Source organism: Magallana gigas, chromosome 2 (assembly GCF_963853765.1).
Source record: "Magallana gigas chromosome 2, xbMagGiga1.1, whole genome shotgun sequence".
NCBI lineage: Eukaryota > Metazoa > Mollusca > Bivalvia > Ostreida > Ostreidae > Magallana > Magallana gigas.
In genome coordinates, this window is record NC_088854.1 from 57,764,870 (window position 1) to 57,783,458 (window position 18,589).

Genomic DNA, 18,589 nt, shown 5'->3' on the forward strand with positions numbered 1-18,589 from the left:
ATGTGTTAAATGTTAAGAAACATTTATTTATGCTTAAAATGATTAGGAAAATCGACAAATCAGTTTAAAAAAGATTTTTACTTGTATATTGAACATATGTAAACAAAAACAGGACACGAGCCTTGTTTACATGACAAAGAATTGTGAGCTCTGTATCTTCCTTACTTCCTTCCTTATAACTTACCGACTGACTCTCAAATTTCATTTGATCATTAAAAATGCACTCCTAAAGCATTGTAAATAACAAAAACGAAAAATAGAATTTGACCAAAATCGTGACCATGCCCCTTTAATACAGTGGGATTTTTGTGTTGAAAGACACATCTAAAAATTAGCTTCAAAACTAACCTATTTTGTTTTCCTATTTTTATATACGAAAATCAATGTAGGAAAATTCAATGCTTAGCATTCCCTGTCGAAACTCAAAGCTACTTTACGGAATTTCTGGCGTTTCGGGTGTTTTGGAGATACCACGGCAGTCCTTGGTCCGCGTTTTACGTTAGAATTTAAAGTAGCATGTAATCGCATTTTCTCGGGCCTTTCCGGCAGGCATGTTCTTCCGAGCTCTGCCGGAAAGGCCGAGAAGCTGCGCATGCAACTATTACAGGGCGCTCGCTCCCGTACAGAACGAATACTGGGCCAACTCTGAGCTTATTCTCTTGTTGTTGGACCCAGCCTCATGAAACCTCCAACAAGCCAACACGCGTTTTAGTTTTCAGACTTTTATAAAGACTTTACATGAAATATACTTTTACGTGAGTTTGGTATGCATCAGCACCGAATGTCTGATTCCAACTGACTATAATTGACAATTCAGAATCATATATAATGAACAATGTAATAACACAATAAGGATTAATATAATATGTACAGAAGTAAGAAAATCAATTATAAAACAGCTATTGAGTAATTCGGGACATTTTAGCAGCATATACATAAAAGGATTAATAAGATGAAAGAAGCTTAAGTGTCAATAAACATAAACAGAGGTCAATTTAAAGATTAGCTGTCCATCACTGATTTGCCTCAGGTAGGATTAATGCTGCGCGGAATTTAAGACGTTTTTGAAACAGTTGTCGAAATAGAGGAAAAGTTTTTGTAGCAATTAACACAAAGTCCGAAATAGTTAATTTACACAATAATTAAAAATAGTCCGATTTCAAGATTGAATTTCACACCGTGACATAACCATGTAAATAATGCTATTATTATTTTCAAAGAATTGCTGATAAATGAAAAATAAACATGTCAGAAAGGTGGTAAACATTTTTTAGGGTGGCGGGAATCCAATGGGTATTGGATTTATGGCAGAACTTTGTATATGCCACCTTAATTTTTTAACGTGTTTTTTTTTATTAACTAAAATGAGATCACCCTGCCATTGTTGTTTACTATTTTTTTGTTTATATTTGACCTGGTGATCTCAATATTTGTTCAGGTGTTTTTAACTAATAAGGGAGATCCCACAGTACCTGTTACATAAGTCATTTTAATAAGTTTAAGTATTGACTTTGTCAGGGATCTCCCTGTTTGTGATATGGTTTATTTGTACAAGTTTTTTGATTCGTCATTAATAAATGACATTATTTCGTCAATGACTATTTAGTTGTTTTTTAAGGTAAAAAATTAACAAGCTGTAGTTCATAGATGGAACAAAAGATTTGAGTTTATTAATGAAATAGGCTTTATTGGTAATTGTTAAGATCAATGTATGAATATAAACATTTTATCGAGATTATCGGTAAGGTAGTACTCGTGACGCCTGACCCTGTACCCACAGGCATCAGAACCGGGGGTGGATTTCATATAAGTCTGCCCCTCCCCCACCCCATTAAATTTGCTTTCGACGCCAATGATTACCATTTACAGGTAGGGGCTACCTACAGTACCGATCAGACACAACCTAACAGAAGGTAAACCCCAACTAAACCCTGGGTTTACTTGCTGGGTGTACTTCGGGTTTACTAGAGTGGACCCAGAGTAAACCCAAAGTAAACCCAGAGTGGACACAGAGAGTAAACCCCGATCAGAAGTACACGAATACACAAGAGGCAGGAATTACAGGGAGTAGGTTTGTAAGATAAATGACGGGTCTGTTTCACACTTCAGTGCATACAGTTGACCACAAAAGCAATTTCCAAATAAACCCAAAGTAAACCACGAGTAAACCCATAGTAAACCCATGAGTGGACCAAATTTTCAAAAAGTAAACCCAAAGTATATACTAGGTTTAAGGACACATGTAACGTTTCTCAGTTTTAGATAAATTTCAATGAAATTTTATTTCTTATCTACATGTATTTGCATTTGAAACTATTTATGGCAAAAAAAGAGATTATTGCCTGGCTACTTTTGAAGTTGTAATTTTTTAGGATTTCTTTATCAAAGCTTGCAAGTTGCAAATAAAAGCGATAAAATAAATTCATATAATACCATTTTCCATTGAAACTTTATATCTCATAAAGTGGAATATGATTACGGAACTACATAGTGGAAATTGTCACATTGCTGAGTTTGAAGATAAATTGGAGAATAATGGAAGATGCATGACCCGTCTGACCTTGAGTGACCTTTTATGTCTGCAAGTATATTGATGACCTGCAATTGCTTACTGTTCGATCCGACTCCAATGGATAAAGCAACAAACGCTACTCAACTCCATGCATTGGAAAATTTATTAATCTTGATATACAGTTGTCAAAAACAAAGTATTCACAGGTAGGATTACTTCTCTGGTTCGTTTAGTCGGTTCAAGTAAAAAAAAAGTCTCATTTGGCGGAGTGATACTTCAGTTTCCTCTTCTTCTTAGAAGCTTAAGGAGTTCTCTCTTCAGCTCTCTCTCATCATCCTCCTTCTCACAGGAAGCTGTAAATAATGTCAGAATAGAATGAATATGATCCAAAGCACTTCTTAAAAAAACGCAAATGATACAAATAAAGGAAATATATACTAACCAATGACGTCCTTGACTACAGCATCAGCTTTGGCCAGGTTCAAAACTGACCCCTTGGTGAACATAGCGACCTCCACAACTGCAACATTTTATCATACTAGTATTTTATCTTATATATATGTATACAATAAAATATGTTTAAATCACAACTGTAAGCACACAATTCCTGTAATTATACTGTACGACTGAAACTGTGAATTTTCTTTGAAATAAAGCGAGTACACGTTTTTGTTTACTAATTCTTAAGCATGATTGAAATACGCACTGTTAGTATTTGTCCTCATTTCATTTAGAACATTGTCAACCGTGCCTTTGATGCAGGTTCCGATTTTAATGGCTTTGCTCTCACATCCATCGAGAGCTAGTACTGCATCTGGAACATGAAACTGATGTTAAAGTTTTTGAAAATATTATTTTTTAAAGACATTATAGCAAAGTCAAATTGTCTATGTTTCAGTAGTTTGAAAACTTGGTTTTGAAGAGTTACATCAAAACGTACCCTTGGTACAACCGGCTTCGGCAGGAATGTTCGATGGAGTAATGGATCCAGCTCCTGAAAGTACAAAAATACGGTGAAAGATCGAAATAACGGGTACAATCACGACTGACAGTTATTATTATCCTTACACTATGGTGACTGACCTTGGTCCTCGTGGAGGGCGGCAAGTTTGACCGCGGCTTCCAGGTGTTGAAGTGCAAGGTTGATGTCCCCTCCCCCTGTGAACACATAATATGACAATTTACTGTTTGATTTACATTGGAAACCCACACACAATCCATTGTATGTGCTTCTCTAAACTGATAGCAATAACCTTTATTTCAATTTTTTTTTTACTTTTCTGTTAGCCAATCATACTTTTTTGTGTATTGATATCTTGTACAAGATTTACTCTATTTGAATTGTATTTGGGATAGGGTCTACATGTGTGTAAGATTTGTCTATTTACCAAGTCTATTGACCATCAATATCTAAATGAAGATCTTTGTTAAATTTTTACACTGGAGTTTACTTTTCACACAGTAAAAAAAAAGATATTGCTCAAAGAATTGCGTGATTGATTGTACATGAGCAATATCTTTTTTTTTGGGGGGGGGGGGGGGGGGGGGGGTAACAAGTTCCTGACTTACTTCCTTCCAATAAGGCAGCGAGATTTTCGCGAACTTCAACCAAATCGTTATGTATTCTCTCGCCCAACTTCTTGAACTTTTCTAGATTTGCAGGATCCTTCAATTCTATAAATTCAAACGTATGTTTACTTTATTTTATAAATTTTGATAAAAATAAAAACGCGATTTTGTTTTTTAAAAATGTCACCTTCTTCTGTGATTAGCCAGGCCTTCTCCCAATGCTCTATGTCCAACTATGGCGGGAAATGTCAATAAAAGTTAAAAATTAGATGATTCATACTTCAATGTTTACTTTCTGAAGTTTTGTTATATAACATTTATCCATCGTGAAGGCGAATACACTTACAAGTATTACCAAGATTTGAAGAAAAACTATTTTTCTTTTAGTATTTCCCACTTATCACAAACCAGAAAAACAAAAACATTGATTTTGTTAAATTATTTTGTTTAAAAAAACCAAACATACCACAGAACAGGTGCCTGTAAAAGAAATGAAAAAAAAAACCCGATAATATTAATATTTTATTTAATAATTGAAATGCCCAGATATCTGAAAGTGTAAAATTGTTCTAAATTACATAACAACTTACTTGCAATCTCTTGCAGTACTTCTGGTGCCTTGGCGATGTTCAAAACAACTCCTTTAACGTATTTTACCAGCCCAACATCTAAAATATCATAAAACAAAATAAATAGAATACAAGTACAGATTTTCAATTAGCCACAAATTTAATAAACATTTAGGAATAATATTTTTGTATCATTCTTATGTGAAACATTTGAAATTGATTATTTCCAACTAATTATAGTATATGATATAAAGAGGACAGGGTGTTTAAACTACATTTAACTTTTTTGAGACAAAAAAGCTCGGTATAGAAATTAAAGAAAATATGAAATAGTTGGAGTTTAATGTAGTTTAGAAATGAACATTGTATTTAACATTCTAAGATAGAACTGATGGGTAATAAGGTGACGGATAGGTGACACAACCACCTTAACCACCTTTAACAAATGGCCGATACAGCCACCATAAACTGAAAGGTGGTACAGCCATCTTAATCTAATGGGCGATACAACCACCTTAAACGGCACAAAACTCTGATGTTGACCATAAAAGACTCACAGTCCCTGTTGTTATTTTCCATTCTTTGGATCATCTTGTCCACAGCAGCCCTCAAACATGTTCCCACCCGGAAATACTTTTCCCCGCAGTCCGCAAGTTTGCTGATCTCCTCTGTAAAAGATTAGATAAAAGACAAGTTACACGTATAATCCCCTAAGCTGTTTATTCAAAAACTTCATAATGGAAACTCATCACAAAATGTTCTGCGTACCCTTTGTGCACTGAGCTTCCACCGGAACATCTTCTGGCTGGACAGTCCCAGCACCTGTAAAATTAGGTCAACAGCCTCGCCGTGAGTACTAGTCTTATTTGGACATAAGTCGATTTCATGCTACTAATACAAACAACTGTCTTTGTATATATCCATACATAAGATTGAGGCACGTAGCATTGTTTTTAAAAAAGGTGAGGGGCAATATCATCCAAAAAATTCTTGATAAGCTAAAGAAAAAAAGGCAAGTTCGAAAATCATGAAAATCCTAATCGGGAGGAGAGTGTACATGAATACCTACTACTATAAATGCTGTTATTTACCCGATTTTCCTTTCAATTTTTTACATGCCCCCACAAAGATAGGGGACCGACTCCATAATCATTCAAGTCTTTAAATGTTAATTTAAGAAAAATTGAAAAATGTTTGCTGCGAGAAAAAGCACCTCCCTTCCACCCCCCCCCCCAAATGCTATGTGCCTGAGATTGTTATATTATAGGCTTAAGAATTCAGGTATAAGGTATACAGTCCAATGTTCAGCTTTATACCTTGTTCCTCGTGCAGTTTGGCCAACATGACAGCCGCCTCCAGGTGTTTATGGGCCTCTTTAAACTCGCGTTCGCTTCCCTCTGAGTAACACATATAAAAGACGCGCTAATTAATAACACACCAAAACCAAGTTCTACAGCAAAACTGTTTAATTCTATGTTCTAAATGTTACTTCATTGTGATGCTACTCACGTCCGCTGAGCAAGATGTCCAGGTTGTTTTTGATGGCGGTAGCGTCCTTGTAAATCTGCATCCCCATATCGGCGTACTTCTGTTCTGTCACATCTGGATCACTCAGATCTGCGATCAAAATGAACACCTTCAAGTTACATGTATATGGTATCGATATATTTTTGAGCAAAGATTTGGTTGAGCTATGAATTTAACAGTACCTGCTTCTGTTAGCTTCCAGGCTTGTTCCCAGTGAGCGGGTAAAAATGGCTGAAGAGTGATAATAGAAACTAAGATTATTTATCCACGCCATGATGTTTTTCTAACAAAGATCAGCTTTAAAGACCAAGTGTTTTATCTTACCTTAACGCAGTGGTCTGTAAAAAAGATTGATAAAAATGTATTCAACAATCACGAATTACAATATTCAATGCAATTTATATACAGTGTATTTCAAAATTTGAGCTAAATATGTGCAATATGAAAAAAAACAAACTATAATTTAAATTTTAAGTATTTAAGAACTGCAATCAACTTACCGAACAACATCCTAATGTTGTCGAGTTCTCCCACAATTTTGCCAATCATTGCTTTCAAAGCTCCGATTTTGTCTTCAACTGTTGATAGCAAAACAAACAGTATATATATATATATATATATATATATATATATATATATATATATATATATATATATATATATATATATATATCTTAGCAACATGTTGTCAAACTCCTGATGATTTGAAATTTGAAATGAAACTAGTTGAGTTTATTTCGGTGTGTGTGTGTGTGTGTGTATCAGAAATATATATATATATATATATATATATATATATATATATATATATATATATATATATATATATATATATATATATATATATATATATATATATATATATATTAGAAGTATATGTAAAGTTTTGAGTGACTTACAGGATTGGTTGTCGGAGCTGAGGACATCAAGCACGGCCTGGGTGCCGCCTTTGATACAGTTCAACGCCTGGTTCACCATCAGCTTACATTCCTTGAGAGCAATGATGTCATCTGTACAGGAAGTTAAAGAGAGTTCAAATCTTTATTACTAGATACATTTAAGGTTGCATATTTCTTCGTCCAGTTGAATAACTGTATACTTAATTTACTAGAATTCAGTAAAGTGTGAACGTTTTATTCATTTTAATCTTTGGTAAGTGAAGAGTTATATCAATGGTAACGTTATTCATATTGAATTTAAGCTCAACTGTTTCTGTTTGCTTTATTTTAATTTTGTTCAAAGAAAATAAAAGCGTGCTATATATGTTTAGCCGGTTTTTAATTACTGACCTTTTGTACATCCCTCGGGAATAGAGACTGACTTGGCTGGGATCATAGAGTGACCCTCTTCAGCTGAAATCACAAAAAACACAACTAAGTAAATCATTTTCAGCATAAACTTGATCATGTTTATAGTTTACGTTGTCTTTTATTTTGTAATTTCTATTTTAAAAGTTCTATTCTACACAATTCAGATGATGCAGTCGACGATAAAAGCGACGAAAATGACATTTTGTTTTTTGGATTTGTTTTTATTTAAATCTTCTATGCAATCAAATGCTTCAGATATACGTTAAGTGACTCAACACTCTGCACTCATCTAATTTATGAATCTGCACCATAAGATGATTCTATGAAAATGTTATTAAAAAGTTAAAAGATTCTACTGATTTTATTTGATAAAATTTCACTGACGTTAAGCAATGGTTAAAAATACTCAGTTTGAGATTTGTGGGTAAAACATAAAACCCTTAGTTTATTTTGTATCATCAACACTAAAACAACAATCCTCACATTCCGGTCAAACAATTAGCAATCGTATTAAAAATGCAGACATAAGGACTTTCAGTACTTTGATTACCTTTCTTTTCATGCATTTCTACAAGATGGATGCCCCCTGACAACATTTCGAGGATCTCATATTTGCTCTGGCCGCCATTTTCTAAATACAAAAACGTGTAAAGGATTATTTTTATTGTGTATAATACTTTGTATAAGGTTTATTAAAAAAGATTTCTTACATAATTCATATTTACATTGCATTTTAATAAATAACATTATAACATCAACCCATTATTTAAAGGGGCATAGTATATAGTCACGGTTTTTGTCAAAAATCATATTTCATTTTTAATGTTAATTACAATGGCTCTGTAAGGCATTTCCTCGATTATCTCGTGTTACAAAGAGATTATCTAATTCTAGTTCTATTCTATCAACACATGTTTCGGTAAAAAAAAATTGCTTAAGGAAATTTCGCTATTAAGCTATTTTGCTTTATTGAAGGTATAGGGTATTATATCTGATCCGCTCCACTCTTAATCTGTCATCATTGTAAATGTAGATCGGAGCGGATCAAACACACTTGAAATGTGGAGATGGGTTGACTAGGGGCGCATTCCTGAAATCTAGTGATTACGGTAAAATCAACACCTTTTGAATTCAATTGCGTCACTTCAATGGGTTTACAACATTAAGAAATCGGCCGTGTTTTCAACCTTCAGGGTATTACTCTGACCATATATTTACGTAATTCCTTTCCCAATAAACAATAGGATTACTTTGTATTTTTTTCTTCCTTATATTGTTACCTAACAGCGTAGGGCGATGGGTTAGAGCGTTAACTACCAGTTCCAATACCGCTTGGGCTTTTATAATTTTTAACTTTCTTAAATGCTTTTGAAACATTTTTTGGGGTAAAAATTGTAAAATTTGAACATTCTAAACCGGTGAACGTATTTTGATTATAATGTAGTTTATCCACATTAAACAAATGTTCCATAACACCTATGATTATGTAGACTGACGTGTGTAAAGGTTTAATTTACCTCCACTCAGGGTTTTCTCTACCACAGCCTTGAAAAACTTCAGGTCATTTATGATGTTAGACACGATGGAAGCTTTTTTGTCATCATCGAAATCGTCTGGAAAATTAAAGCAGCATGGATTATAACAACAGCATTTTTATTCATGTACTACATGTATATATACTATTATATAAGGAATAAGGAATCATTCTTTGAGTATTATGAGGTGATAATTTTGGTCGGGCGTTATCAAATCCAATAAAGCCCGAAGGGCTTTATGATAGATTTGATCACGCCCCGACCGAAATTATCACCTCATAATATTCAAAAAATGATTCCTTATTACTTATATTTATATAATTTTAGGTCATCGTACGATTAAATATTTAAATATAAATATAAACAAACCCCGCTGGCGCCTCGATTTGGCGTCATTTGTATTATGAGTTATATAGTACAAAATCGATACGTAGTGTTATCACAGACAAAGACACTGGATAATGTAAATATATATATATATATCTTATGCAAAATCCAAACAGACCAAAAAAATACACCTACTACTGTAATTGAAAAATTTCAATACATATTTAATTTACATTGTTTATTGTTTCAATCACAAAATGCAGAATTAAGGAGTGCTTACTGTCGACTGTGGCCAGATATCCCGACACCCAGTGGTTCTCGTCGTCGTCGCCTCGCTTCTGATAAAAAAATAATAACAGGGAGGTGAGGTTCTTATTGTTCTTCTCCCCCCCCCCCCTTTAAAAGAATTACAATTCATTTTTTAAAAGATAGCCTCGTCGCTTCCATTGAATAATTTTTGTTTAGTCAGAAAAGCTGTTTTGGAAAGCTATTGTATTGCTCGTATTGGATTAATTACAGAGATTTTGAAATAATATGCATAGTCCTCTGAATTTCAATAGATCCGGAGTAGGCTGTAGTTATGATTTTTTTAAAAGGGGAAAATGCTCCTATAGACATGTCACTGATTTGTTATGAATGTTTTTCTCTATATTTACATGGGTGTTTTATGATAATGCATTAGGTGTATGCAAAATAGACATTTTGATTTTATAAGCTTGATTATTTTTATATTGAAGATATTCAGGTGATAATGTTTCGTTATTTTTTAAATAGGACACGTTCAACGGAATTTGAAATCTGCAACAACACAAAATTCATCAGAATTTTCAGAAATCCATTGAACAAAAAGAAACAACATCAGCAAAAACCTAATCTAATCTAAGACCTGAAATCGTATGTGTGAAATAAAAGAAACAATTTACATGAGAAAAAAAATGTAATATTTCTAGGTATGGATATCTAGGCGTATTTATTCATTATTTTCATTTTATTATTAATTATAATTTATCTATTCATTTTTTTTTTACTTTATTTTTGAAAACGCAATTTCTTCAAAGAAATATAAAGCATGAAATTATTATTTCTGATCAGATTATATATATTGTTGTAGAATTATCAAAGAGACTACATTAAAGATTTACCTTGAAAGAGCGGGCGGCGGTCAGCGCCAAAAGTCCCAAGAACAAATAGGCAACACGCATGTTTAGACTCTTCTCTTCCTCTGTTTAACGAAAAAGTATCTAACGCGACCACCTCCACGGTTTTTATATGTATACTTACCCCTCCCCCTCCCGTCTATTTCGAAATAAGATTTAAATGTTGATTTCTTTCTTTATTGCCTCAATACTAATGAATCCTCTGGTAAAGTCTCGGTTTTGAAATTGCTGTCCCTGAAGCATATCGGAACTTGATCGTGGTTTAAATATTTCTATAGGGAAAAAAATAATTCAAATTAAATTATCGTGTTGAATAGTCTTATTATTTATTTTCAATTTGACTCCAAAGCAAGAACTGGTTTTGAATTTTTTTCTAGCACTTATACAACTTTCAAAACATTTTTACAATAGAAGGAAAATATCCACAGGTCAGCAGTGCGATCATTGAAAAGTAGCGGTACGCGTTTTCTGAAATAAATTGAGTCAAAAATGAAGTTTAATATTAGGGATCAATTTTCAGATGATACCGTATTAAGGGATTACGTAGAAATTTTCTACTTTGTCCAACATTTGTTGTCATTACAGCCTTACCAGCAAAAGAACAAGTAAACTTTTCATTTTCAATTTGATCCAGTTTATTAATTTTTATTGCTCCACATTTGTAAACTCATGAAGTTTATTAATATCTTCCGTTGCCATGTCGTTACGTTTTGCAATAATCATCTCTAAGTACGTACGTTAGTACCTTACGACTAAAAACTTTACATCTCGTCTTTTAAACATTCAGATTTACAATTTGTTTGGGTCTTTTTTTTCTAAGATTTTCCATTGGCCGCTGACATCTATTCTACAAATGCAATATTATAGAAATAGATGAATGATTAAGTATTCAGTGACCTGTTAGACATCCATAGAATTTCCACGGAGTTGACACCCCATCTTCCCCTATAAACTAGTAGTTCATTGGCGGATCCAGAGGGGGGGTTCCGGGGGTCGGAACCCCCCCTTTCTCTGAGACATATGTTTTTTTTGAAAACTTGTAATGCCTATTTAAAGGCAATTTTTCCCATTTATACCATAAATACTTTAATTATTTCAAATAAATGCTTTTAAAATTGCTCATCTAAAGAATTTCTTATGCGGGTTATGCTATTTTTCTGGAATGCTAGCTGCCTTAATACCTGAATCACAAACGAAGCCTTCCCAACCCCCCCAACCCCCCATGAATCGGAAATTACGTTACAAAAATACCGTGTAAGGGGTTTATATGTAAACCATTATGTAAATGCACAACTTTTCACAACTTTCTTGAATATGATCGCATCTGTACTAGTGCCGGGTGATGTTGCGCACCCATTACAGAGGTCACATCAAGTTCCCTGGGACGACTATTGCTTGTACCATTGTATTACACATGTACAATCTATTCAGCACATTAAGTATCCCCATTTTTTGTCATATCCTATCATTTAGACCTTTATTTAAGAAGGCAATCAATAGAAATCAAAATCGATAAATAGTTTAGAATTTAAACATCAAAGACATAAAAAAATTACCAAAAAATTTATATTTATAATAGCTTGTCGTAATAAGTCTGAATCATTTTTTTTTTTGTTTTTAGTGTTTCTTTCTATTAAGCATAAACGTACGTTCTCATTGCTGGAGACTTGTTTTTTTTTCTAAGGCTAGAAATTGTGCAAATCGTCCTTACCTAACCCAAAACGATGAATAAATGCAGTGCACTCTGATATTAAGATAGGTATGAAATACATGTAGATATTGACGAGATAACTGTTAATTAAATTTACGCATGGAAAACGTTCAAAAGGCCTTGTTTGTTGAAAAATAATGAATTTTGCACGTATTGATTATCATTAATTGGAACCCCCCCTTTTCCAAATTGCTGGATCCGCCTCTGTAGTTTACACTATACGGTCTTTTTCAAATTTTGATGCAAGTAATTTATACATATATGCAAACCTTTAAAAATACGTAAATTCGTGACGCGGCGATATCAGGTATATATCATGATTTAAGAAATGAAGATAATAATTTTTCTATTGATCGACGTATCAAAGAAAAAATTGACCGGAAAACTTCATCAATGCGCGTAGCGCATTGATGAAAAAGTTTTCCGGTCAATTTTTTCTTTGATACGTCGATCAATAGAAAAATTATTATCTTCATTTCTTATCATTTAATAAAACATTTTCAAATAAAAAAATGTGAAGTGTCATTGATCAAAAATGTAAATAATGTAAATGAAGCGGCGCGTATGAATACAAAACAACAACAGCAACAATATTCAAAATGAATGCGCCTTCAGCTGATGATGATGCAGAGCTATTGAGCTGAATTTAATGGATTAAACACAAATAGTGAGTTAAAATCTGAACCGGCTGAATTGAAAACGAAAGGAAGATACATGCGATAGCTTGTGATATTATTTACTGTGCAGAAAAACTCGTAATAAAACTAGTTTTCATGTGAGATCGCTGGAATATGCAACTGGACATAACCATCCAAGGAAAGGCGATCGTGGACGAAAATAGCTGATATGTCGACAAAGAATAGTATGTATAAGCGACTTTTGTAAACGTTGTGGTAACTAGATAGCCAGTGATGTACTTAAATGGTATATCAGCCGCCTTGAATGCGCCGAAGGAGTTGATGCATCACTCATAGCTTTTCTTTACGACGCTTATTCTGATGACTGATCATGTACGTGTGTAAATTTAAAAATTATTGTTACCAAATTTGAACAGCAGTGTTACCGTGAAAGTTTATAGGCCTATATGTTCGTTATAATATACCTGGAAAAGGAACAGCCAGCCTTGCTGTAAATGTTGATTGATCTCAAGCAGACGAAATCGTGAGAAGACGCTTAATTTTCTATTTCGTGAATCAAATAATGTGTTTTGTTTATTTTTGAAGGTTAAACTTTCAAGTTTTTATGTTTATAAAGTTGTATTTTGTTTGCTGACAATAAAACAGACACAACTTAACACTTTGTTGACAGTGTTTATCTTGGAAATTCCCGTTCTATAAATAGTGTTGGATGAGAACATTTGAGAAAAGTAGATCCGGCAAAAATTTTATTGATGCAGGTATCAAAGAAATTTTTCGACCAATCAGAAGCGCCGATATCTCATCAAACGATTAAATATTAAATGATATAAACATCATTATCTTGTTAAGTGTTTAACGAAATTTAACCAAAACTTTACTTCCAATTAAAATTTTGATAAGGAAAAGTTTGATGAATCATTTTGTACAATACAGCGCCTCTATGAAACTCGGTGCATTGTGTAACACTGCTTTTGGATCAACATTTGTAGTTGAATAACAACAGACAAAATTGAGTCATTATGTGTAACGTTACCAGATTCAACATTAGGTTTATACACAGTTACCTCAGGCATTATTCAGTGTTTGGATTTTTCTAAAACGATTTGTTCCCACAAGTCTGAATCCCATTAATTTTTTTAATTCGTCATTTAACAAATTCTAATTGCCTTCTATATGTATAGGGTTTTTGGTTTTTTTTTAAATTTCGTCATTTAACAAATTCTAAAGGCCTAGTCATCTCGACTGCGTGTATTGTAATTCAATTTCAATTTCAGTCTTACTGCGTAGACCTAGACCGCTTTTTATAATATTTATTTTGAGTAAATCATAATTAAGTATGTAATGACGTCTTAGCCTGGTATTTTTTATGTTTAGCTTGTGCATACCATGTTTAACAAAGAGGGAGCTTTAGCTATGTTTTTAGATTTATATAATGAATTCTTAAACCTTTGCACAGAAGTTTCATTTCTTACTCCTATACTTAAAGGGGCATTGTCACGATTTTGGTCAAATTTTATTTTTCTGTTTTTATTATTAGCAATGCTTTAGGAATGCATTTCTAATGATTAAATAAAATTTGGGTGCCAGTCGTTGAGTTTTAAGCAAGATACATGGCTCACAATTCTTCGTCATGTAAACAAGGCTCGTGCCCTGTTTTTTGTTAACATAGGTTCAATATACCAGTAAAAAAAATTTTAAAGCTGGTTCGTCTATCTTATTATTCATTTAAAGCATAAATAAACGGTTCCTAACGATTAACACATTTATTTGAGGTTTAAAACTGGAATTTTCACTTCAACATTCGAAATGTAAACAAACGCTTTGTGTACATAGCGAAGAATTGTAAGCTCTGTAACTCGCTTATAACTCATCAAATGAGACTCAAATTTTGGTTGCCTATTAAAAATGACTTACTGAAGCATTGTAAACATCAAAATCGAAAAATTAATTTTTGACCAAAATCGTGACCATGCCCCTTTAATGTATTCCACAATTGAATAGTGTCCAGTACAAATGATTTCTTATCTACACCTAGGTAAACTATAATTTTCAATGTTCCTAGTTCGTTACTCCTAGTATTAGGGATAATCTGAGATAAATATTCTGGGACACACTTGTCGTGGATCTTGTACATAGTGGTAAGTTTAGACGTCATTCTTCTAGCAGAAAGAGTTTCCCAGCCCGTTTCAAAATATAAGGATGTTTTTGATGCAATAATTGGTAACCCTGTAACAATGCGGGAAGCGTATATTTGAGAATTGGCCTTACAAAGGTAATATACATTTTGGAAAGACTGTTTTTTTTTTAAAAAAAAATTTCAAGAGGCCTAATTTTTTTAGTGCTTTGTTTACTATAGTATTATTGTGCTCCGACCATTTAAGATCGCTTGCTAAATGTAAACCTAAGTGTTTGTGTGTTGAGATACATGTATATTCTAACTTACAATGCTGAAAAAATATTTCGGGTAGTTCGTAGCTAGATTCTGTGGTAAAAATGGCAGCCTTAGTTTTGTTCGGATTGAATTCAAGTATCTATAGACCACTGTTCCAAAATGTATAAATCATGATTGATATTATGTTCAATGCTAGACAAATCATTGAAATTGATATAAAGCGCTAGACAAATATTTACCTAAATTATTGAGTTCCTTTTTTTCACAATTGTTTTGGTTTTTTTTTTTGGGGGGGGGGGGGGGATAAAAACTCTATTTCTTTCGTTATTCAGCGCAAAAAGGACATGCACACGAGTATAAAGTGAAACGTATCTTCCAAATCTTTTTTATTACAAAGATTGCAAAATCTCTGGTTTCTTGGCACCTTGTTTATTGTGTCGACCTTTTTAAACATTTAAAGAGTGTGATGAAGTTCGAAAAATACTTTTTCTTTTTTTATTATTCAAGGAATAAGGGATCATTTTTTGAGTATTATGATGTGATAATTTCGGTCGGGGCGTGATCAAATTCAATAAAGTCTGAAGGGCTTTATGATAGATTTGATCACGCCCCGACCGAAATAATCACCTCCATGATATTCAAAGAATGATTCCTTATTACTTTCATTTACTTTTACATAGTTTTCAGCAATTTTGCGATCTAATATATTGAATATGAATAAGAAAAACCCATTTGTGTCCCAATTATACGACATTTGAATTTATTGAACTGTATAGTACAAAATTGATACGTGTTATCACAGGCTTAAAAATTCATTGGTTTTCTGAGATAAGGTTGCATATTCTTCTCAATTCATTTATATGCAGACAAAAATTATCTGCAAGGTGTTGATATAACACACGCTTCGGTTAGGTTGAAAAATATGACATCAAACTCTGTTTATGAATATCTAATATTTGACACTCAGTTATCTTGTAGGTATCATTGATTTCAACACGTGTCGTCAAACAATTTAAATCCATGCTAGACAAATAACTGTATGGAAACCACCCAGTTATTTCGAAATGCATTAATATTGAACCACTGTTGCACAATTAGATATAGATATTATGCACTTTTTTTTATCTTAAATTAAATTTCTACCTTATCCAACTTCACACCTGACATGTGCAAAGATTACTCAAACACATATATGGCGGAACTGTCATGATGGCTTTTTATTCATATCAACATTCACAGTTAACATGCCACTTGCATGTTCATACTCTATGCGCCGATCTTTCCACTTGTAAGCTTTTGGCAGCATAGCATTCACAAAATATTAATTCAACAAACCATATCAGAGCTGGGGGACCTGGAGACAACAGTATCCCTCAGCAAGTGGTTACATGTCAAAATTGGGCGAACACTCTCATCAATGTAACTGTCCTGATCACCAAAACCATGGATTTCTTCACAAGTTTCTTAACGCCAGAACGATATCTGGAATTGAAAAAAAATACACAGCAGCAAACAGTATCTAAATGGCTATTGCTAAACATACAAAACAAGGTATATGTTCAAACCAGTCATAATATGTAGGGGAGGGGTGGGAGGGAAATGTTCGTGTTCACTCGGCCGAGGATTGAAATGAATAGGCCAAGAGCGCATGGTCAGGAATGAATAAAGTATCAGTCATAATGTATAGAAAAAAAAAATCCGGAAAAATTGCATAATGTTTTCTTTGATTTTAATTGCACTAATTTATTATCAATAACTATTTATCTGTAAGGGATAAATTTGATTATCGTTATTGACAAGCATGTTTTCGTATGCATCCTTCAAGAGAAAGTTATTTGCATTTTTAATTTCTAACCAATATTTAACAATTCTCAGTTTCCTTCTATTATGCAGAGGCCACAGACCACAATACACGTGATATAAAAAGGTTTGATTATGCCTTACTTTGTGTATAGTCATTTTAAATAACAACCAAGCTCATTTTGATCCACTAAAGTTTAACACATAAGTGCAAATGGCAAATTTTATTCGCAATTTAAAATGAACGCTTTTAAATATACTTTTTGGGGGGAGTGAGGTATTTTGAACCAAAAGACATTTGTATAAGGCTTGATTTGTATCATGTTGGTAATACATTGCCACTGTAATGGAATTACAATAAATCTAAGTCCTTATTTGTCATATTGTGTTGTTAAATATCCCTTCAAGAACTTTACTCACACTCAACCCCACTGGTACCCACAATAGTGCCCAAGAAATCCGGAAAAATACTACAAACACATCATCAAAGTGTTTAGACATTCCAATAATGTTTTGAGCGTTTTGATTTAGATTCATTGGAACAATCAGCGAACCGGTTAATTGATTAACATCTAATTAATTAACTTCTACATGCCATTTGTATGCAATTTAACGCACCTAACGCAGACTTGTGTATTTGACAGATTGAAAAAAAACCCTAATTTTCCAGCGATAAGCGCATGTGCTAGCGCTTATTAGGGATACACCAAAATCTCATGAGCTTTTTATAAGTGCCACCTAGTGATCATGCTGACCGACCGCTCGTACTCTAAAAATAGCAAGATCAAGGTGTGTAAGCTGTTTGTAATTAGATCCCACGATTTGCAAAAGAAAGTAGAGTTGTGGGTTTATCTAATTAAAACAAGAATAAATTGCAAACTTGTCATTATCAGACATATCAGGTAAGTCTGAGGATGCATAGCCAATCATACAATTGAACGTGCCAGGAGACTTTCATGCTGCTGTTATATAAGACGCGTGTTGGTTGACCGCTGTGTCATGTAAACAAAGGATGGCAAGTGGAGCGGATCATGTTTCAAAGCATGCGCTTAGAGATATTTTCTTGTCTTATTGCTATATCAAAAGTTTATGTAGACAAAATTTTAATTGTGACTCTCAAAGGCCAACAAATTTATCAACATAGTGTCTTAAAAATATTTGTTGTGTAACTTTGATAATTTATGCGTTTTGTCGATTTTTTTAAAAAAATTCAAACACTAGTCATAGTTTAGGGTCTTAATCGGTGAAAAGGTACGATCAGTCTAGTTTCACTCACTGAGTTTAGTGTTTTCAAAACTTGCTATACACTGAATACATGAACAAGGTTAGCATCCTGACTGTAGGGTATACGTAGGAGACAGGCGTTCATCGATACAATGTGTGACAGCACACCTAGTACTTATTAATTAGACTTTTAACTTTGCAGAGATCCCGCTCTGAATTTCATATGGTCCCGTCGCAAACCACTGGCAATAAATATATCCTCTCACATTCGAGATATAGTAATTTTATATGCAAACTCCCAACTTTAATTAGTCAGTC

At 33.4% G+C, this 18,589-nt stretch overlaps 1 protein-coding gene across 1 annotated transcript; it reads right to left on the reverse strand.

Annotated features, from left to right (window-relative positions):
* Positions 1 to 2,656: 2,656 nt before the first annotated feature.
* LOC105329978 (uncharacterized) lies at positions 2,657 to 10,650 on the reverse strand. The gene is made up of 22 exons (XM_034447790.2): positions 10,492 to 10,650; positions 9,630 to 9,687; positions 9,005 to 9,100; positions 8,038 to 8,118; positions 7,467 to 7,529; positions 7,077 to 7,187; positions 6,678 to 6,755; positions 6,502 to 6,515; positions 6,360 to 6,408; positions 6,160 to 6,267; positions 5,967 to 6,047; positions 5,419 to 5,472; positions 5,208 to 5,318; positions 4,672 to 4,749; positions 4,548 to 4,561; positions 4,269 to 4,314; positions 4,082 to 4,186; positions 3,596 to 3,670; positions 3,453 to 3,506; positions 3,219 to 3,326; positions 2,955 to 3,032; positions 2,657 to 2,865 (listed from the first exon to the last, which is right to left on the reverse strand). Exons 1-22 carry the CDS (start codon positions 10,549 to 10,551, stop codon positions 2,789 to 2,791), a joined length of 1,599 nt encoding a protein of 532 aa, XP_034303681.2. The 5' UTR covers positions 10,552 to 10,650; the 3' UTR covers positions 2,657 to 2,788.
* Positions 10,651 to 18,589: the final 7,939 nt, after the last annotated feature.